General features: G+C 43.7%; 1 protein-coding gene across 1 annotated transcript in view; it reads right to left on the bottom strand.

Annotated features, from left to right (window-relative positions):
* Positions 1 to 3: 3 nt before the first annotated feature.
* sfxn5a (sideroflexin 5a) overlaps positions 4 to 22,943 on the bottom strand; it is a 35,343-nt gene continuing 12,403 nt past the window's right edge. Inside the window, exons 11-14 of the mRNA XM_084045264.1 lie at positions 19,749 to 19,864; positions 10,538 to 10,623; positions 5,086 to 5,203; positions 4 to 2,908 (exon numbers count right to left, since the gene is read on the bottom strand). Coding sequence (XP_083901390.1) covers positions 2,831 to 2,908; positions 5,086 to 5,203; positions 10,538 to 10,623; positions 19,749 to 19,864 — 398 coding nt within the window. The 3' untranslated portion in view covers positions 4 to 2,830. The remainder of the gene's footprint in view (positions 2,909 to 5,085; positions 5,204 to 10,537; positions 10,624 to 19,748; positions 19,865 to 22,943) is intronic.

Genomic DNA, 22,943 nt, shown 5'->3' on the forward strand with positions numbered 1-22,943 from the left:
GCATGCTAAAAACGTCAGTGCTACCATTCTCTTAGAAAAAGTACCCCGGCCCACAATACTAGAGACATCTGTGCTTCCAAAAGGGGCCGGATGCCTTGTTTTGAGTTTCCTGGATATCTAATACGCCCTGCAGGTGCAAATACATGGTTAAAAAGCTCCGCATTCCTTATTGTTCAAACAAACAGCACCAAAGAGGGATCTTTAGCAGTACAGTAGCTCACAAGCATGAAACTTGGGGACTTGTAGTCTTCCCCCTTTACAAACAGATGTGATTTCCAATCACACCTTGGAGAGGTAAGTGCATGGTTAACAAGAACCACACCTCTCAGAGTTGTCTGTTAAGGAAACAATTAGGCGAAAGTCACACTTGTCTCCCCAAACGTTGCGTCTCCTGTCACCTGAGTCAGCAGAGAGGGGAGTACAGAGCACAGGAGGAGTAGGAGGAGGAGGTGGAGGACTACGAGGGAGCAGGAATGCAAAATGAACAAACAACACTTCTCTCCCGAGGAGGAACACAGAGGAGGCTAGGGAGGAAGTGTTGTGAGGTAGCGGGGGATGGAGCCATGGCATCAGCGCTTGATGTACAGCAGTGAGTGAAGGTGTTAAAAACCACCTGAGATTTGATATTACAACAGGGATTCTAACTAGTAAAATTACACGGATGCACATTTTACTGACTGTCCAAGCATTCTTTGAGCAGATCCGGTTACTTTAATGCAGCAGAACACTGGATTACAAATGACATACACGACAAGATTTGAGTTTTTATTTGATCGAATTCTTTTCTTTTTTTTTTAAGACGCCTACTTCTGACAAAATCATTGCCTGACATTAAAAAGACCAACACGTGGATTATTACTTGATGATTATTTAGCTACTGTACTAGTACATTTAACTGACCTTTGCTTAAAGAGAAACACTGAATCATTTTTGAGATATTCAGTTTTTGAAACATTGAGCAATGAACCAGATATTTTCATCTCTATAATCAATGTAAAGCATATCGGTGTGAAACTTATCAATTAGAAAATAGGGTAAACGTAGGGTAACTTATTCTTCAATTGTCATAATAGAAAATGCTATTGACAAATGCTCACAACAAACAAAACACTTGTCAATAATGACTTGCATGAACCATGTTTTCTAAGTAGGTTTAATTTAGGATGTCTCAGCACTAGCCCTTTAGCACTGTTTGCCACTACTCACACCTAAAAAACACAGTCCTTAGAGTGATTTTATCCATCTAAAACTCAGGATTTTACTGTGTAGCGTCTTCCAATGATCCACCATCATGTGGTGTCTTGTCAGGTTGGCCTGAACCGCAACCTAGCGTGCCGTGTCCCCTTGACAACCAAGCAAACAAACTAATCACACAGATTACAGCAAAAGATAGCATCTCATGCGAGAAAGTTGACATGAATCAGGCATGATTACATATACAAAGATTGTTAAAACAATGAGGTCAGTGCTATAGGGAGAAGACTATGGCCATAAAACCCATGGCTAAGTACAGAAATGTGATTCGAAGGCTATAATAACACCAAATCAACTTAAGACTTGCATGTCTGGACATCTGTAGTTGTCTGAGTTTGAAAATACCAATGCCTTTCATAGACCTTCAGCAGTTTTCTATGGAAGCTAATTCTAACAACTGTGTCACACAAATTAAAAAAGGCTGGACCGATTAGAACGAAGTACATCCACGCATTTTCTTTTCAGGTTTTACATTTTCTCAAATAATGAACTTAAAATTTCAAAAAGATCGGATAAGGCCAATTTGGAGTCATATTTATGTCATTAATAGATAGATAGATAGAACGTGCAGATGACTGACATCACAGGCTGGCCATATGAAGTTCTATACTAGATCCAGTATGGGAGCTAAGCCTTATTAGACCCTGTCTTTTTTTTTTTTGTTACAATTGCAACTCAGACATTTGTGAGGTGGGTAGTTGCAACAAGAAAACTGGCCTCTGAGATCAAAGTCACAATTGTGTGAAAAAAAAGTCTCATAATTATGATGTGAATTATTAATTGTGAGATTGTGGGGCGAATTCAGGGCTTATTTTTATTCAATGGATAGGAATGGGCTTCCTTAGTTTTCACCTGGCTGTTTTTTGGAAGTCACTCAAATGAAGGTGAATCTTTTCACTTAAACTAAACCCTGATTGACCTGCAGTTTCCACAATGCATCACATCAAGGTGTACCCTAGGATTTGAAGTTCTTGAATGACTCAGTTTATCTGAACTGGCAGAAGCCAAACTTTGTCAGTGAAATCCTAAAACTTGAGAACATAATCTACAGTTTGTGTTGATTTCCTCTGCTTCAGAGGTTTATTTTTGGTCCACTCACTGGTTATAAAACAACACATGCTGTAATTATGAGCAGTTTCCTACTTTATAATAGTGAAACATTTTTATAAAACCATGAAACACGAAAATGTATCACATTAATAAGGGTATTGTATATAAACATATATATTTTTAAACACTCTGACAATGCAGTAATATTAATATTATATACGAATATGAATTAGCAGCACGTTATATGTAATTGTACATAATATCTTTGTTACATTTCTTTGCATGAGAATATGCCAGATTCTTACTCTTATCTCTTTGGCATCAATTTCAGTCTAAACATAACTGTACACATTATTGTATATAACATAATCTGGGTTTATTGCCCTAAATGACAAAAACATTTATTTCCATTCATTTACCTGATTAAGTGATGCTCTGTATTTAGCATGGGTCTATGCCAACTTCCATTGCATACACATGCGTTGTGTTGCAGACACATCCTACATGTTTTGGCTAAATGGATCCTTCAAAGCCCCTTATTGTATGTCACAATTTTACAATCAGTTGCCATGGCAATCTCTGGCTCCAGTTGACTCACATTGATCTGTGGGGGACAGAAAAAAATAAGTCAATAGTGCATAAAATTATATTTGGCATGTAACGTCAGATGCAGCATGTTTACATATACAATGTGACAGACATATGTAATCTCCATACATTGCTGCTTAAATATATGCAACAGTTTCATTTATAGACTAAATGTTTCATTAAAGGCCTTTAATATTCTGCTTTTGCTGCTAATATGGACAAGGCAGCCAATTTGGCAGATTAAAGTCCAATTTTGAGCCTAGCAACTCCTAATATTTGAACCAGAGACAGATGGCTGTGACTCCGAGGCAGAATTCTAATCAAGACATCTTGGTAGGTGTGAAACATGGAAGTGGGACAAATTGAGAGTAGGTGGGGTAGAGCGGTGGGAGCAGAGCAGAAGAGCGGGGGGATTCATATTGCTTTTTTGGGGGGAGGGAGTTTTTTTTTTTATCGTCTGGTATCCTCGCAAAAAAAAGTGCAAAAAGGACTAGCAGGAGAAAAACAAGGAACTAGCTACAGAACGAGGAGCCTGCCTTTCACAGGACTGTTGGCGGCACATATGTCTGAAGTTTTTTGCCATATGGCTGTCTGAGTTATTTCCATCGGTAATTAAATCCTAAACATTTTAAAGCCAGCGCTGGCAGGCTCATGTCAGCAAGTCAGTTGGCAGAGAGACAAAGAGGAATGGGAGGGAGGGAGTGAGACAGAGAGAAAGCGAGAGACACATGGAAGAAGAAGTGAAATCGTCACAGCCCCTCCTGTTGAGTTGAATGACATGTATTGATGCTAAAGTTAGATTCTGCCCGCTAGTGTCGGCTGCTTCAATGGCTGAAGCCTAATTTATGCTTTATGGCACGACTGTGTCACTCGTCAAAAATAAATGATTGTAAGTTGAATATTATTATTATTATTGTTGTTGTTATTTTTGTCGAGCGACATAGTTGTACGACGAAGTATAAATGAGCCCTGAGTGGCTGCTCTGTGGGAGCTCTGTGCAATGCATGGAAAGATCATAATGCAGAGGGATAAGCCAGAGTCACGGCTCATTAAGGTAGAGTCTCAGAAAAGCTCCACTAGTTAACGTTAAAGGGGTCATAAGACTTCAGTCATCAACATCAGTCACTGAAACCAATGGAGGAAGCAGAACTAAGAAAAGCAAAGAAGGCTGTGTATAATTTATCTTGTGTTACATGATGGATAATGGTAAGGGTCACGTTATACACATATATACGTATATATCATGCATACTTTTACTTCAGTAACACATTAAGCAAGAGATCTTTCTATCATCATCATTGTCATCGTCGCTGACACAAATTACCATACTAGGATGCGCAGGTCTGAGAAAGAATAGTAAAAGTGAAGCCCCTCATCTCTGGACCCACGCACAGGCCAGGATCAAATCCCAACACTTCTTTTTCTCTATGCCTCCCCTATGTCATCTTCCTCGCAAACTTTCAACAGTGTATCACCATTAGAAACAAGACATAAGAGCCTAATAACAGTGTGGGATCCCTGTCCAATGGCGACTTGAACATTCCTTTGTGCCATCAGGTTTCATAAGAATCATAACCCAAGCTAGAACTGATTCTTCCCACGGTGCCAGGCAGCCCAGCTGTGGGCATACAATGTTGTTAGGCAGGAGCGAAGCAAGTGGCTGAATGGCCACATCACTGCACTGTGGGCTTCAACATCTTCGTGTTTGTTTAAATGCTTCCTTTTCAATTTCTATGGAAGCAGGAGGCAATGCCGGGCAAAGGCTTGTGGGATTGACAGCAGAGCTGAGCGAGTGAGGCGATCGTCAAAAAGTTTAAAAAATAAAGCATGGTAAAAGGTGTAAAACGTAGAGCTGTTTTATTTATTGTGCCCTTGTATTTACTGTACTTAAGTCTTACTGTGCCCTTTCTGTGGTTTAACATGATTGTTGTGAGCTTGTAGACTTTCAAAAAATGGGGACTTTCAAAAAATGGGGGTCTGCGGCCAGATTTGGGGGGTCCTTGACATGAAAATGTTTGAGAACCACTGAGAGTAGAGCAGTAGTTCTCAAATGGAGTCTAGGGATCTCAGATTAATTGAGGGGGTTCCATTTGTACGCTCTCAGAGTTATGGGGGACTTTAAAAAGCTTAAGAACCAGTGGAGTATAGCAACATAGCATTGTTGGACAGAGGAGAGGTGTTGTGAAGGAGGACCTGGGACATCTGTGGGAAGAGGCTGATGGCCAGAGGTAGAGCCAAACCGAAGGCAGCCAGACACACCAGGCTGTGAACGGGAAGGACCAGCCTCCGATGCCTCTGAAGTAGAGGAAGCCTAGAGGGACAAAAATGGAGAAGGAAACGCAATCAAGTACAACAGATTTGTCTTGCACTTGTGAGCAGACATATTGACAGCTTGCTGAGTTTCTCACAACAGTAACTGCTGTATCACACATTCGGCATAATTACAGGTGGTCCATGGGTGAATGTTTAAAAACGTTTAAAAAGTATACTAAAGCACCTTTGTTAAATGAAAAAAATGTTGAAACAATATTTCATCAATCAAATTTAAGAGATGTTTTGAACTGAAACTACTATTTTGAAATGAAATATTGATTGTTAAGGGCTTGAAATATTTATGTGCAGTGTCGCGCAATGGGAATGAAAGTGCACAGAGCGCACACCTGATGCTCTAGCTGAAGTGACAGTTTGTCTGAGCGTTATGGTTGAAGACAGGAAAGTAATGGCAAAATGTGATAATGCTTGTTTGGAGAACAAACAAAGTGTCACTTCATCCTCTTGCTAGCTTGTTAGCAATTAGGTCACACTGTGATAGGAAACCATCATATTTGACACATCACATGCTATCTTACAAAAATATATTAATGTTATTAGAAAGTAATAATGCTTCTGTTTCTTGACACCGGGCGTACCAAGTGTCGTTCAAAAAATACAAAATAACTAAATGCACTGATGAGATTGCACTGATTCCACAGCATCAGAATAGATTCACACACTATATACTGTAAGTGACCTCTTTTAAGAGTCTGATATGCAAGTCATATTTGCAAGTTAAACAAGTTTTGGTAAGTTTCTCTTTATCTTTCAATAAATCTTTCCCTGGTTGCCTGTGTGTGCTGAGTGACATTCAAACCCCTTGGGCCTTTTAAAAGCTGTTTATACTCCATTGTATAACTTGCCCAAAACATGGCCACCAGTTGGAAAACATTCATTATTTTCTCCTTCCTCAGAAAAAACATCCTTTTTGGAGGCGCATGGTTTTGGTCTGTGATATGATCTCCATCCCACTATCGCTCCCTCCCCCTCTCTCACTTCTTGCCTTCTTCCTGGCCCTTCGTACATTAATCCCCTGTTCAGAGTGTGGGACAGCGTGCTCAGCGGGCGCTCCAGATAGGCCCTCTCTGCTCTCTCTCCTCCTCCTACAAGCGACGCCTCTTCTCCTTAACGAGGAGAGCTACTGCCTAATGAGGGAGCTCATTAACACATATGGCTGCCATGGTTTAATTAGCCTACTCACACACGCACACGCACACACACACACACACACACACACACACACACACACACACACACACTCAATCTCACACAAATGCAGACGAGACATACGAACATACACACAGACACACATTTAGAGGGAATACAGACAGAAAAGTCAATGGGAAAAAGTTGCAAGGTATGTGAGGGGCACAGGGTGGGTTACTGAGGGGTGGTTGGGGAGAAGAGATGGAGAATGGGGTACACGCACGCACACACACTCGCGTGTGAGTTTCAAAAGCCTTAGCAAGAGGTTGAAAAGGCAATATTGCCCAAAGAAAGCCCAATATACTTCAAATATAACCTACAAACTCACAAAGTGTCACCTGTTCACTGACCATCTGGTTAGAGTGTCCGCCCTGAGATTGAGAGGTTGGGGGTTCAATCCCCGGCAGAGTCATACCAAAGTATAAAAATCACACCCTGTGTGAAGGTAGCGGCGCCTTTGATACATTTTGTCATCGATATGTGTTTATAATGTGTTTATAGCCATGTGTCACGTGAAGCTTGACCAATCACTTTGTTGACGGGTCTGACCAATCAGAGCGTTGACGGGTCTGACCAATCAGAGCGTTGACGGGTCTGACCAATCAGAGCGTTGACGGGTCGGACCAATCAGAGCGTTGACGGGTCTGACCAATCAGAGCGTTGACGGGTCTGACCAATCAGACCCGTCAACGCTTATTAAAACCTTCAACACGAATCTGTAATTATAGCTTTCAATGTTGTTGCATCTTCTGCAGTATAACTGTTCATGCCTTTCAATGACCTTCGTGTTACAATTCGGACATGATTTATAATAACAGTCATTCATTTGAATGTCTAATTCTATATTCATGACATCATAGTGATGTCATGAATACTAGTAACATAGTGATGTCATGAATAGTGACCAATCAGAACGTTGACGGACCTGACCAATCAGAACGTTGACGGACCTGACGAATCAGAACGTTGACGGACCTGACCAATCAGAACCTTGGCGAGCCTGACCAATCAGAACGTTGACGCAAAAGCCAGGTATAGAGGGCTAATATCCGCTCTATACCTAAAGGTATAGAGCGGCTAGCGCCGCTAAAAACTATAAATAATTGGTAGCCATTACCTCCATGCTCTGCACTCAGCATTGAGGGTTGTATTGGGGTTAAGTCCCTATATGACATACTTGTGTCATGTTAGGGGGTGTACTTGTACATCGGCTGCCTCACCTATGGTCCACATGGCTTGTTGTAAGCTTGTAGAAAAATTCTGAAAATGTTTGCCTATTGGCTAAAGTAAGGACGCCAGGTTGAAACGCAAATGTTACAAAAAATGAAAATACAAGTTGCTTCTAGTTGAGAATATGAAGAGTACCAGATCTCACAGCTATACTAGATGCACGAGAGAGAGAGAAAGACAGAAAGGGGGTTTCGCAGTCATTGCCCCAACACAGCTCTCAACGATGTAATCCATCACTGGGGGGCCGTCCAGGTACCTCACTCTGTCCCCTTGTTCTCGCTCCATTGAAAGCCAGTGAAGGCAAGCTGACATGGAGGATGGCTGAGCAATACACAATTCACCTGCAGCCACAGCCCCCCCCCCCCCGACACACACACACACACACACACACACACACACACACACACACACACACACACACACACACACACACACACACACACACACACACACACACACACACACACACACACACACACTCCAGGCTTTCCCTTTTCTACTCTCTCTTGTCCCCCTCCCCCCTGGCTCAATCATTCAAGTGCTAGGAATCCTAAACACACCTGGCCAGTCAGTGCCGCCATCGCGACAGCTGCTGTCAGAGGCTCTCAAAGATGGCCACATTCCTCGGCACCTCCGCAGGTACAGTTAGGCCGTCTATCATGGGACGTTTCCACATAAACACAACGCATTGTTAATGGATCATTACAGTCACATCAAACAAGGGCCGAGTCAATCCAGTCTAAAACGGTCAGGTAGTCTGTGAGCTTACAGGTATATGAAATAATGACAACGTCTGGGATAAAGGGAATGGAAGTGACATGCTGAAACAGCCAGCAGTTATGCTGTAGGAGCCGTTTAGATCGCTGGATTTGCTGGGAAACTATGAGATGGTAGACATCAAGATAAACAAATAAGTAACACTGCCCACTAACATCTTGCCCAATTGCCCGTGAGCACGAAACCAACCCCTTATTGCTCCAACAGTTGTTTAAGACTGTGGTACAGGGAAGCTCCTACAGCAGTATTGTGTGAAGAATGGAAGTAGGATTTTGATGGAACCAATTCCTGGGGAAATTTGGGGAGCTTGTAGACTCATTCAAAGAAAAAAGGTATGGAAATGGGTGACCCGAGCCAAGTGGTTAGGGTGCATACCACTTGGGCTCTAAAGCCTGACAGCGAGTTCCTGGTTTGATCTCCGGCCGGCTGGACCATTTGCCACATGCCACTCCTCTACTCTCTCTCTCCATGTTTCTTGTCTCGCTCTCTATACTGACCTATGTGAAATAAAGCATTAAAAATGTGTTGTTGCCTGGGGCCAATTATCAACTGAAATCCCTTAAATCACTTAAAGTAATTTACTTGAGCCCTTGCTTGATCAACTACGTCACCTATTTGTCTAGCTGGTTAATTTGCCCAAGATTAAAACCACTCACCGCTGGCAAACAGGCAAGTAAAATGTATAGCCCTGGATATAATTTGTTACTTGGGTTATTAAATATTGTGACCACCCACATGAAAACCGAGAACGCAAAAGAAGCAGATGACAGCAGCATCATCGGGGATATTAAAAGCGAATTTAAATTTAATTGCATAACCATTTTTTTACCCAGTTGAAAAGATTTTTCAACTGGGTAAAAAAAGCAACACTATCAAGCAACACTTTGTCAAAGGGGTTGTTTTTAGCTTCATCACAGATTTCTTGTTAAATTATCTCCATAACACCTGCGGGAGGTTATATTCTGGTATCCCCCTTTACACCTGCACTTGGTAAATATCAACCGTTATTATTAGGCAGTAGGGTAAAATTAGTAATTTAATATTGTTGCTGTCCGACAGAAAACTTGTATCTCCATTTTTCAACTTTTTCAGTTTTTTTCGCCCCCATAAATGAATGCCATAGCTGCTAGGACACAACACTCTTGTACGACTAAGCTGCTAGGGCCTAGCAGCTTAGTTGTACAAGAGTGTTGCGTAAAAGTTGCGAAAAATGCAGATTTAAAAGCTTGTAGATCGGCTTTTTCCCCTGATATTTTTGGAGGAGAAATAAGTGAAAGTAGTTAAGTGACTGTGAGTTTTATAAATATTGCACCAATGAAAAGTATTAACAGGAGCTTGTGTGACTAAATAATAACTACGTTGGATTGATTGGAAAATACATTTTTCCATTTCCTGAAAAGTAACGCTTTTGGACAGGTTTCCACCTGACAGCGACAATATGTAGAAATGTCCTATAATTTACCTTATTCATGTAAGGTTTCTTAACACATTGATTGCCTAGATCGAGTTAATTTGTTTTTCAAATCCATCGCTTGCGTGCCGCAATTCTGAAGAACGAGTTAACTCGTTCTTTGGAATTTTCATTGTTTAATCTGTGATCGCGCTATTCTGTTTATTTTTCATCATAGGTTTCGTTATCCACTTACTTCACACACACCGGGATCCGGTTTCATGACGGAGATTCCGTTTCCGGTTCTCTTTTTTTTTCCCCCGGTCATTTTCGGCCAGAATAGGGAAAAACACGGTATAAAAAACGAACGGAGGGCTCCACTTCTATTTTCTTTAGTCCGGGTGACTAACAGTCATCGTCGTCGTGTATCACATCGTACTTAAGGCCGATCAGGGATTGTCGAAAACGTCACATCCGGTTATGACGTATTGACTGTTTGAGCCTGTTTGGGGGGGGGGGGGGGGGGTCAGCGAGGTGATCAAGGTGTCTATTTGCTGCTCTCTGCTGGTAGATCTGTCGTATGTGTTTAAAACCGCAGTCAGACAATTTATTTAAATTTAAAATTACAAAAAACACGCAAATCGCTGGCACATGTATTTTTCATCTGACAGACTCTTGAACTTTTCAGCTCTGGTAATGATAATTTCATGTAATATAAAGTTAACTTACTTCTCCAGTGCAGTCATGACCAGGGGAGGAAGTACCAGGATTGGCATGGGAAGGACCACCCTGGTCAGGGCTGTATCTGAAAGTGCCTGTCATAAAAACATAATGAAAAACACATGTTTATTGAAGGCCGTCAACAAGTATGCTGCATCCCACACTGTTTTAAATGAATGGATTACATTTAGTGCATAGATAAGATAAAACCACATGACAAGTTAACCAATTATATAGGGTTAACCTAAATACTTGACGATCAGGGTCCCCCAAGGGTCTATCCTTTGCTACCTCCTTTTTGTCTCCGCCAGGCCGAAGGCATGGTGGAGAGTATGTTTTCACTCCATCCGTCCGTCCGTCCGTCCGTCCGTCCGTGTGTGTGTGTGTGTGTGTGTGTGTGTGTGTGTGTGTGTGTGTGTGTGTGTGTGTGTGTGTGTGTGTGTGTGTGTGTCCGTCCGTCTGTGAACACCTAATCTTTTGGATTGGTCAAGCTTCACGTGACATCACAATATGTAATATAAATAAATAGGAGGAGCACATTTTCTAGTTTATAATTTTTGGGCGGTGCAACCGCCCCTATATGTGAGGTTTGGACAATTGCACCCCCCCAACCCTGCGCTGTGATTGGCCACCAGTGTACCCCCCTAACCCTGCACCGTGATTGGCCACCATGACTCTATTCAGGACTGTGATTGGATAGAAACACATGACACATGTGCATAGCCCTATAAATAGGACTATGCACTTAAAAAAAACACTTTTATGTTTTTTTTAAGTGAATCACTTCCATCACTGTGATGACCACTGTGACCACACCGCCCACTTCACACTGGGTGTGATTTTTTAGCCGCATGCTGAAAAGCATAGCGGCTCTATATTCAGTCTGACTCTGACCCGACAGATTTCCGACATGTATTCATGTTTGCGACACTTTTTTTGCGTGATTTGCTGTCGTTTAAGCCAATGGGATACTTTCCCATACTCTGAACGGGCACCCTCGTCCTCCCAAGCTATGGGACTAGACACGCCTCTCTCAGTGGATTCGTCTGAGCGCTAGCCGAATTTGGCTAATAGTTAGCTTGTATGCTTGTATGATGTTTGTAACGACGGGTCGCCGTTACTAAACCTAATTCATATTCAAACACAGCTCTGCATATGTATTGTATGTAAAGAAAGACACAGATTGTAACAAATGCATTTATTGAAGTTATGGGGGGTGGGGGCAATGTGTTTCACTCTGAAGGTGCGGGGGTACTGATGTCATCATACACCTATGAAAGAACAGAAAGGCCACATTAGTAGGACTCTACAGTAGTAGCATACTTTGAAATTGACAACTATAATGGGAATGGGAATCTCTGATGTCTAAACTTACCTCTGTCTGTTCTCCCCCCTTCCCAGTGTGGTGTTCGGGCCAAAGAGTTCCCTCCGGCAACACACACCCTATTTATTAGTTCCGGGAGGGTGATACCAAGTGGGAAGTGGAGAGAGGGGAGATCGGCATCCACTGTAATTAATTGAACCATGTTTATGGGGTGGGTATATTTGGAAGGCTCAGTGGGAATTGTAAATATGTATTGGGGGTGCATATACAGTAGTCTAGTGTTTTAAGGAAAATTGTATTGTATGTTTATAGGTGTGGGAATATATTGGAGGTACCTGGGGAATGGTAGGAGCTAGCCAGGTAATAGGGACCCACCTATAAAAGGCAGTCAGTCTATGGTATGTGAGATGAGCTGACAGGTTGTGCCCAATACTTGTCAGTGAAATTGTAAAAAAAAAGATGAAAAAATAAAGACTTTGGATTAAAGGTCGCTACTGGACTGGTCTCCACTGATTTGCTGCCTTGGCCGCTCGAGCAATCTTACAAGTGGTGTCAAGAAGTGGTCCCAGCCTCACTGGAATGGTGGGTGCTTAACAGCACATAACTATGGCCACCATGACCAGAGGAAAGGAAAAGGAGATGAAGCAAGCACAGCAAGAGGAGCCAGATAACGGGGAGCCAGTAATTGACCAGCATGAGGAAGCAGCAGCAGCAGCAGCAGCAGCAGCCAGTGAGCCTGACAAACTGGAGGAGTTGACAGACCTGGTGAAGTCGCTGGCACTCGCCCAGAAGACTAGAGATAAGCGGATGGAAAGAGAGGCTACACGCCAAGAGGACAGATGGAAAAAGATGCACCATGAAGTGTTGCACATGCAAGCACAGGTGAATGACTTGAGATACGGCGGCGTGAACAGTCAGGATGACGCTGAGGACAACGATGGCGGTGATGATGAGGAGAATGAGAACCTTAGAACCCCCCACCATCAGGAGGATCGGGGAGATGTAAGAGCGTCAACCAGACGGCGAAGTGAGCCTGTACCACCACAGAGGACACGACCCATCCATAGAGAGCCCAGGTTAATACCACTCGCCCAGGATGATGATATTGAACACTACCTGACAACCTTTGAAAGAATGGCCACTGTTTGTCATTGGCCAAGAGAGGAGTGGGCTATTCAATTAGTCCCTTTACTCACAGGTAAGGCACGTAGTGCTTATGTGTTCATGGACTTTGCAGATTCTGAAGATTACGACAAAATCAAGGAAGTTATTCTAGCCAAATATGAGATCACAGCGGACACCTACAGAAGAAGGTTTCGGTCACTGGACATTCATCGGGGAGAAACCCCACGTGAACTTTATGTGCGGTTGAAGGACATGTTTACTAAATGGGTCAAACCAGAGACCGCCACGGTGAAGGACATTTCAGAGTTACTGATTCTGGAGCAGTTCTTGAGGATGGTGGATCCGGAAGTGGAGGTCTGGATCCGGGAACGTGACCCAAAGTCAGCTGGAGAGGCCGCCCGGCTTGCTGAGGTTTTTCTGTCGGCCAGATCCGGGAACAGGGCAACCGCATATGACCGTGACAACTACTACACTGGAGGCAGTAAGTCCAAGGGGGGTGAATGGGGTGGTCAAACGCAGGCTAGACAGCAATTCAGTGCCAGGCAAAGCTCTTACAGTAAACCTAACGCCACTAAGTCTTTCCCCAGTTCTAGGCCAGACATACGCTGTTATCAATGTAATGAGATGGGTCACACACAGCACACATGCCCTGCCAACAGACAGAGTAAACCTTCTTTGTTATGTTCAGTCCCCAGACCCACCCACCCAGTCTCTGCTCAGCAAAAAGTGCACACTGTACCAGTGTTAGTTAATGGTCAGAGAGAGGAGGCCCTTCTAGACACGGGCTGTTGTCAGTCTGTTGTTCTGTCCAGCATAGTCCCTAGAGAGCTGTGGAGTGACACCACGTCCAACATTTGCTGTGTTCATGGGGATGAGAAAGTGTACCCCACTGCTGAGGTGTATCTTACTGTAGGTGGACAGACTTATCTCATGCCAGTCACATTAGTGCCCAGATTACCATATCCAGTCATACTTGGCAATGATGTCCCCACACTGCTAGACTTGATACAGCAGACAAAAGGGGATAACCAGGTTATCATAGAGGGCACAGGGGAGGTGCAGAGTCAGGAGGCTGAACAGCAGCAGCTAGAACCCCACCCTTCAGCTACAGCATGTAACATGGTAATCACTAGAGCTCAGGAAAAAAGAAATACTCTAGAGGAGTTGCCTTTTTACGATGCTGAGTTGAAGGCAGACCCGATCAAGCAACCAAAATCCAGAGCTCAGAGAAGGAGGGAAAAGGTTTTGGCTACGGCCAGGGGACAGTGTGAGGAAATGACAAAGCCCAGTCAGCCACTGAATTTTCACATTCCATCTGACATAGCAGCAATGCAGCAAGCTGACCCTACACTAAGATCCTGGTTTGATAAAGTATCAGAGGTTGAGGGGGAGAAACAGGGTAAGGCGGACTGTTTAGCTGAGGCTAGCTATGTGATTAAGAATGGCATTCTCTACCAGCGGCAGGGTCAGGTTGAGGCCTTAGGTTTGCCACAGAGCCTTACACAGAAAGTGATGGAGCTGGGGCACTCTATACCCTGGGCAGGCCACTTAGCATTTCAGAAATCCATCAGTAGAATTGCCAGTAGGTTTGTTTGGCCAGGCATGTACACCCAGGTGAAGAATTTTTGTGCTTCATGTGAAACATGTCAGCTAGCATCAGCTAGGGGAGTAGCCCGTGCCCAGCTTCAGCCATTACCTATTATTGACACACCTTTTCACAGAATAGGTATGGATATAGTGGGGCCCCTTGAAAGAAGTTCATCAGGAAAGCGATATATCTTAGTGATTTGTGATTACGCCACCCGTTATCCAGAAGCTTTCCCCCTGAGATCCATCAAGGCCAGACAGGTTGCCAATTGTCTGTTGCAACTGTTTTCAAGGGTAGGAGTGCCTAGAGAGGTCCTTACAGATTGTGGTACCAACTTCCTATCAAAACTATTGCAGCAGGTTTATCAGTTGCTAGGAGTGAAAGGTATCAAAACCACCCCATACCACCCCGAGACGGACGGATTAGTGGAGAGATTCAATCAGACTCTTAAAAGCATGCTGCGGAAGTTTGTTGACAATACAGGCTCTGATTGGGACCAGTGGCTGCCCTACTTGCTGTTTGCATACCGGGAGGTGCCACAGGCATCAACAGGATTCTCACCATTTGAGCTTCTCTACGGTCGCCAGGTGAGGGGGCCACTGGACCTCCTGAGGGAGCATTGGGAGAAACCGACTACAGACCAGGAGAGTGTGGTTGCCTATGTGATCACAATGAGAGAGAGACTTGAACAAATGACTGCCCTAGCACAAGAGCACATGAAGATGGCACAAGCCACCCAGAAAACCTGGTATGACAAGAAGGCCAGAGACAGGACATTGCTGCCAGGCCAACGGGTGTTGCTGCTCCTTCCAACTAGTGACTGTAAGCTGTTGGCCAAATGGCAGGGGCCGTACCAAATCACCAAGCGCCTGGGCAAGGTAACATATGAACTGTACATGCCTGACAAATTGAAAAAACATCAGTGTTTTCATGTTAATCTCTTGAAGGTGTTTCAGGAGCCATCATTACCAAGCCAGCAGCCTGTCCAGCATCAGTTATTGATCTGTGCTCTTGATGGGGAGGAGGACAGAGAGCAGTCGTTCCCCACCAAGGTCACCAAGCACAGTGCAGTGGATCTGTCTCATCTCCAGCCTGGCTAGCGGGAGGAGATAAGAGAAATGCTGAATCCCGGATTGTTCAGAGAGGAGCCTGGCTTTACAACACTGGCACGGCACAAGGTCTACCTGAAGACGGATGCTACTCCCCGCAGGAAGTACTACAGGATACCTGAACGTGTGGTGCCAAAGCTCAAGGAGGAGATTGAGCTGATGCTGCAAATGGGAATAATTGAAACTTCGAGCAGTGAGTGGTGCAGCCCTATTGTGTTGGTGCCTAAGAAAGATGGCTCACTGAGGTTCTGTATTGATTTCAGGTACCTCAATTCAGTGTCAAAGATGGAATCCTACCCCATGCCCCGTATCGATGAGTTGCTGGAGAGAGTGGGGCACTCCACGTTTATCTCCACGCTGGACTTAAGCAAGGGGTACTGGCAACTGGCCCTGGCACCTGAGACTAAGGAGCTGACTGCGTTTACAACACCAGAGGGTATGTTTCAGTTCAAGGTGATGCCGTTTGGTCTCCAGGGTGCACCAGCAACATTTCAACGTCTCATGGACCAAGTACTGAGGGACGTGCCACAGTTTGCAGCAGCGTACTTGGACGATGTTGTCATCTTTAGCCAGACGTGGGAGGAACATGTGGCTCACCTTCGAAGGGTCCTCCACCTGATTGAAAAGGCGGGGCTTACCATCAATCCATGCAAGTGTGCATTTGCCCAGAAACAGGTGGAGTACCTGGGCCATGTCGTAGGACAGGGGATGGTTAAACCTCGAGTGGGGAAGGTGGATGCCATCCATTCATACCCCATCCCCACCACCAAGAGGAAGGTTCGGGGATTTCTGGGTTTGGTAGGATGGTATAGAAAATTCATACCCCATTGTTCTGAGAGGGCAGCTATTCTCACTGACCTCACCAAAGATTCAGCCCCAAACAAAGTGAGATGGAATGATGAGTGTGACCGAGCGTTCATGGATCTCAAAAGTGCCATTACAAGTGACTCTGTTCTCCACACTCCTGACTTTAGACTACCATTCACGCTCCAGACGGATGCCTCAGGTGTCGGCCTTGGGGCAGTGCTTCTGCAGGAAGTAGAGGGGGAGATGCGTCCACTGCTGTTCCTGAGCCGCAAACTAGAGGACCGGGAGACGAGGTACTCAACAGTGGAGAAAGAGTGCCTGGCCATGAAGTGGGCCATTGAGTCACTTAAGTACTATTTGCTGGGACGGCACTTCCTCCTTGAGACCGATCATCGGGCTCTGCAGTGGCTGAACAAGATGAGGGACTCGAACACACGTCTTGCTGGGTGGTACCTTGCCTTGCAACCCTATGACTTCACTGTTCGGTATCGACCAGGGAAAGCCAACCTGGTGGCCGATTTTCTCTCCCGGGTACATGAGAACTGAGGTACTGTACTCTTGGGAGAGGGGGGGGGAAATGTAACGACGGGTCGCCGTTACTAAACCTAATTCATATTCAAACACAGCTCTGCATATGTATTGTATGTAAAGAAAGACACAGATTGTAACAAATGCATTTATTGAAGTTATGGGGGGTGGGGGCAATGTGTTTCACTCTGAAGGTGCGGGGGTACTGATGTCATCATACACCTATGAAAGAACAGAAAGGCCACATTAGTAGGACTCTACAGTAGTAGCATACTTTGAAATTGACAACTATAATGGGAATGGGAATCTCTGATGTCTAAACTTACCTCTGTCTGTTCTCCCCCCTTCCCAGTGTGGTGTTCGGGCCAAAGAGTTCCCTCCGGCAACACACACCCTATTTATTAGTTCCGGGAGGGTGATACCAAGTGGGAAGTGGAGAGAGGGGAGATCGGCATCCACTGTAATTAATTGAACCATGTTTATGGGGTGGGTATATTTGGAAGGCTCAGTGGGAATTGTAAATATGTATTGGGGGTGCATATACAGTAGTCTAGTGTTTTAAGGAAAATTGTATTGTATGTTAATAGGTGTGGGAATATATTGGAGGTACCTGGGGAATGGTAGGAGCTAGCCAGGTAATAGGGACCCACCTATAAAAGGCAGTCAGTCTATGGTATGTGAGATGAGCTGACAGGTTGTGCCCAATACTTGTCAGTGAAATTGTAAAAAAAAAGATGAAAAAATAAAGACTTTGGATTAAAGGTCGCTACTGGACTGGTCTCCACTGATTTGCTGCCTTGGCCGCTCGAGCAATCTTACAATGTTACTAACTGTTTTTAGCCAAACGCGGTAATGTCCACTCTCCATTAGTTCTCGACGCAAGTTGCGTTATTAATCCCGTAATTTTCATGTATTGTACATCCCAAAATCAAATGTATTAACCATGTGAGAGAGAGTAAAAAAAAAGCGATTCTGGGCGAGGTAAACAGAACACTCGCCCCAAAACACACTCACCCCCATTCATTTCGCGGACAGAGGCCGCCGGATTAGACCCGGGCGAGTGTGTTTGGGGACGAGCGTTCTTGTAATCCATTGCCGCATATGTAGCCATGGTTCACATTCATGTTTCAGGGCTACTGCCTACCGCATGATGCATCCATATCAAGGGCCCTTTTAATACAAAAACCCACGGCAATTTCGGTCTACAGTACACCAGCCTTCAACAATAGTGTACATTCAGTGGTCAGGTTCGTTCAGAAATCAATTGAAGAACGCAGGAGCGAGTTTTCCATATATAGCAAGCCACGCGCGAGAACGTGCATACACGCAGTACACTACACATGTGTCGTTGTTGACGTTTTCAGATGGTTTTAATTTGAAGGTATAACAGGCTGTTCAATGTGTTTTTGTGAGTTACGATAACTGACCGGCGTGCTCTATGCCGTCGTGTTTTGTTAAGTTACACAAGTGGCAGAAACGGTGCTTTCTGGTTTTCACAATACAATGTAATCCACCCGCGTTTAGTTCAGTATTATAAAAGTGTTCACCCAACGCGTGTAAACTTAAGCTAATAGGTTAACAACAGTCTCGAGTCGGTCTCAAACAGTCGGGAGGGGGGAGACAAAGCCTCGGTCGAGAGAGGCAGAGAAATGCAGACGATGCATCTCATTGCACAGAGGTGCGTGAGCAAGATAAGGATTTAATTTAACTTCATTTAAATCAGCACAGTGTAAGCACAGTGTAAGTTAATGTCCGCTGCCGTCAGCGCCATCTTCATAATAGATAAATATATATTCAGAACAGAATAATAATATTAAAAATATTTAATAAAACAAAACATCGAAAATCTTCTTTTCTTTTTTTTCGGGTTTTGGGCCTAACATGATGGCAATAGTCGGGTTCGGGCCGAGCCCCGGGCCGGCCCAGTCGGGCCCAGTTAGGGCCGAGCCTTCATTTTCAGGCCCGTTGAGAACTCTATAAATGATTAGTAGCCTTAAAGCTACTATTTGAATACTATTATTATTTTGCCTATACTGTGTGGCTCGCTGTGCATCACTCTGATTGCATCTTTCATTCATTCTGCAACGTGTTAATTGTCCATCACCTGACAACCATTAGCTGTCTTTTGTCATCTTCATTTCTTTATAGTTAAATGTTGTGTTGTTGACAAGATTGGGGCCAAAAAAGCCTGCCGCATGCGGCTTTATTATGACTTGTCATTCTTGTTTTATGTTGAAGATTTTCATCTATAATGACACGACCAAAATGGGGACAACGGTTGTAAGTGGTTAAAGACACAATGTTTCACAACAGACAATACTCTATCATCATAATTATCAACAATTCATGTGTTCATCACATTGCCTGTAATGGGCTCAGTGCATATGAGTAGTACCAGGTTTCCAGAAGGTGGCATACACATTTCAGTTTCCCATAGCTTTGTTTGATTAGCTCGGCAGCAGATTTGAACCAGAAACACATACACCTTCATATGTGGAAAACTGATCCGGAACAGGAAACGGGTATGCCACCTTCTGGAAACTCAAGACAACAGTTATGCACAGAAAATTAGAGCTAAAGTCAGATTTTTACTTAGTTGCTTGCTGGTATCGTGCACCAAATATTGCCGATCTACAAGCTCACATGTTGTGCTGCAATGTGTTGAGATTTTAGATTGGGTATTTCCGGTGTGCAACACCCGTGTGCAACCAAGTATAATGGGCACTTAAGCAGCCTTACATGTCTGGCAGCCACTTTGGAGGTTCCCACCACATTTCCGTTGTCGTCGAGCACACTGATGCCTTCTGACAGCTCAGAGTGTCTCATAAGGACCACGTTGCAGACATTGGCAGTGGCTGTGTAGAAGAGAAGATGATTTAGAAAATAAGCACTTCATTAACAAGCTGTATTTTATGTCTCGAGATAATTTGACATTTTGGGAACATTTTTGACATTTTTCAGGGACTTTCAGGTTGAAAGTGGATAATAACTGCAGTGAGAGTGGGTGAAAACATGCAGAGAGGCCTCTGGCAGGATCCCATCCAGGTCAGGTGGGAGTACGTGTGGTTCCAGATACAGGAATCTTCACCATTAGACATTCTACATGCATATAAGCATATATTCAGGGAATGCTTAAGCAAATCCCCCATAGGGATACAATGTCAACAATAAGCAGTACATTCACATATTAGTTAGAATTAGCAGATATACATGATAAACACAAATATTTGAGCCTATACAGGACTCTAAACAAGCAGATATACATGATATCCACAAGTATTTGAGCCTATGCCAGACTCTAAACAAAGCAGATATACATGATAATCACAAGTATTTGAGCCTATGCCAGACTCTAATCAAAAGGTGGAGGCTGGGGTGGAGGAGGAGCTGCATTGGTTCAGCAACCAAGAAAGACCTAGAGAATATTAAGCCGTATTTAAAGGAACCTCTTTGCTCATGCGTGAGCTGTGATTGGATAATGAGTGTGTGACGTAATGACCAGCAGTGCTGTGAATGGGGAATAGAAAGCTGATGTTCACATCAGCTGACTGACAGCTGGTTACAGCTTTGGCGTGCAAGACTTCTGTGTCCTGCATGAACTAACGCTATGCTTCATTTATTATCTGGCTTTTATGCCTGCCTGAGTTTCACTTTTGAGATAGTAAAGTCTTACACTTAAACCTGAAGTGGATTTGGAGTACAACATGTCAATGTGCAGACATGCAGCAGAGCCTAAAATCACCTCAAATCAGTTTGCCCACCTTTGCATTCGGAGTGCAACAGAGTCTGACCCCATTTAAGATGATGGATATGGATATTAAAATAATCAGATATTCTGTAATCTATACAGTATATTAAACTATTAAGTGAAACTATTATTTAGTCATAAAGTGAAAGGGATAGCAATAATAGTAGCAGTATTACGTTACCACAATTACCACCTGTGAAAACACAGTTTTTGGTGGTTGTTTATTTTATGGTGAACATTGGCATAAGATGCTGACCTATAACAGCACCTTCCACAAAACAGCTGTGCGACTAGTAATTTAACAGTTTAACACCACTCTCCTCCGGTGCATGTGTGACTCTGACTGTGAGCCACAGCCCCCACAAACAGGCAATATAGTCAAGGTTAAAGCAGTGGTGTTGTCACCCTGTGATGTATTCACAAAATGAACACAAATGTATATGTTAATATAGATAGACCTGTCTCCTTGACTCTAATAGGAATAAGAAAAAACTCATTTTAGAGAGTTTAGCGTTAGTGCCACGGGCCTTTTTAATTTAAGACAACAGCGTTTCAGACTTATCTTTACTGAGGGCCTGAAGGCCTGTCGGCCCGCAGCGCGAGTGGAATTCAATTGACTGAGCAAATAGCTCTTTTTACCTACAAGGGATTTTTTTTCATCCCAGACCAATTAATAAAGGGACAGATATGAGGGGATTCTGGCAGGGAGAAATGCAAACTAAGAGCAAATGGATCAAATAAGCAGGAAAAAAAGATTGCAATTAAAACAAATGAAGGCATCTAAGTCAACTCTACATGATTAATACAATTTAATTGATTATTGTGTGTCTGCAAAGCTAAATGGCAATATGTGGGTGCAAGTTTATAATTATTGTCAATAATTACATTAATATGCATTCTAATTGTCATCTAATAAATGAAAGTACACTAATGGAAATGCAGACAAAGCGTTTAAAATGGTATTCTCGCCGCATTACACCACAAATATCACACGTAAATGAGAAAATGTTTGTTCAAGAACAGATTAAAAAATAATTATCCCTGTGTATTTCTGGAGGTATAGCCTCAATGCTCCAGTTAAGGTCTTCATCACAATCTAAATGAATGACAGACAGCCGCTTGATTAGGTTATTACAAATAAATCTACCCCCTTAAGTAAGCAGTCACATAAAACAGGGGGGGTGGAACATTTTAAACGGCACTTTTTACTTGCTCTGTTCAATTAGCCATTTTAATTACCTTTGATGCGAGACCCGTACCGGAAAACAACAAGCACAACCACAACAACAATGAACAAACAGAAATCAGGTAAATGAGGCCCTGACATAGAGGCCACTTTAGGAGTAATTATCCAATTTGTTTGCGGTAGCACAGTACTAACGAGGAGCCAATTACCAGGCAAAGAGCGGGTCTGCAGAAACCTGTTGATTTAATTAAAGATACCGCCAGGGTAAGGGAGGGGCGGGAGGGAGGAGGGTGCTTTGGGTTGTGGGGGTGAGGCGGGGGGCAGGCAAAACAATTTAATTACAAGCCAGCAGCCCCCGGGGCACTCTGGGACACACAGTCCAATACCCTAGGGTGTGACTATGTGTTTGGGGTGCTGAGCTTGTGTGTGTGTGTGTGTGTGTGTGTGTGTGTGTGTGTGTGTGTGTGTGTGTGTGTGTGTGTGTGTGTGTGTGTGTGTGTGTGTGTGTGTGTGTGTGTTTGGAGAGATTGGTGGGGTGACATTAGAAAAAGTGGGGGCCTTGTGGCTACATAACAGACCCTCTCTGCTAGCCTGATTTATACTTGGACGTGCACCAGTGTCGCACACCAAAAATAGCACATCTACAAGAGCTTGTAGATCTGTTATTTTTGCTGCGTGACACTGGTGCGCAAGTGATAAAGAATCAAGCCTATCCCTCCTGAGATAGAGGGGACAATTGGTTATGTAGAGAATGTGCTGCAAAATTTCACAGAAATTGCATGCTGTGTTTATGATTTGAGGCACTCCTGCAAACTTTGGAGGCCATTCTTAGCCAATCAGGATGGAATATGAAAAATCTAAAAGACTAGTTTTGTTTAATGACTATAGAGATACTGTGTACCGATTTGTGTGATGTTTGGATACAATCTGTAGAAGTAGTGTCAACAAATGTGTTTTGCAAAAAGCAGTCTCCTGGTGGAGCTATAACAGGCCCATGTGA

The sequence above is a fragment of the Gymnoscopelus microlampas genome, assembly GCF_963454915.1.
Source record: "Gymnoscopelus microlampas genome assembly, chromosome: 20".
Taxonomy (NCBI): domain Eukaryota; kingdom Metazoa; phylum Chordata; class Actinopteri; order Myctophiformes; family Myctophidae; genus Gymnoscopelus; species Gymnoscopelus microlampas.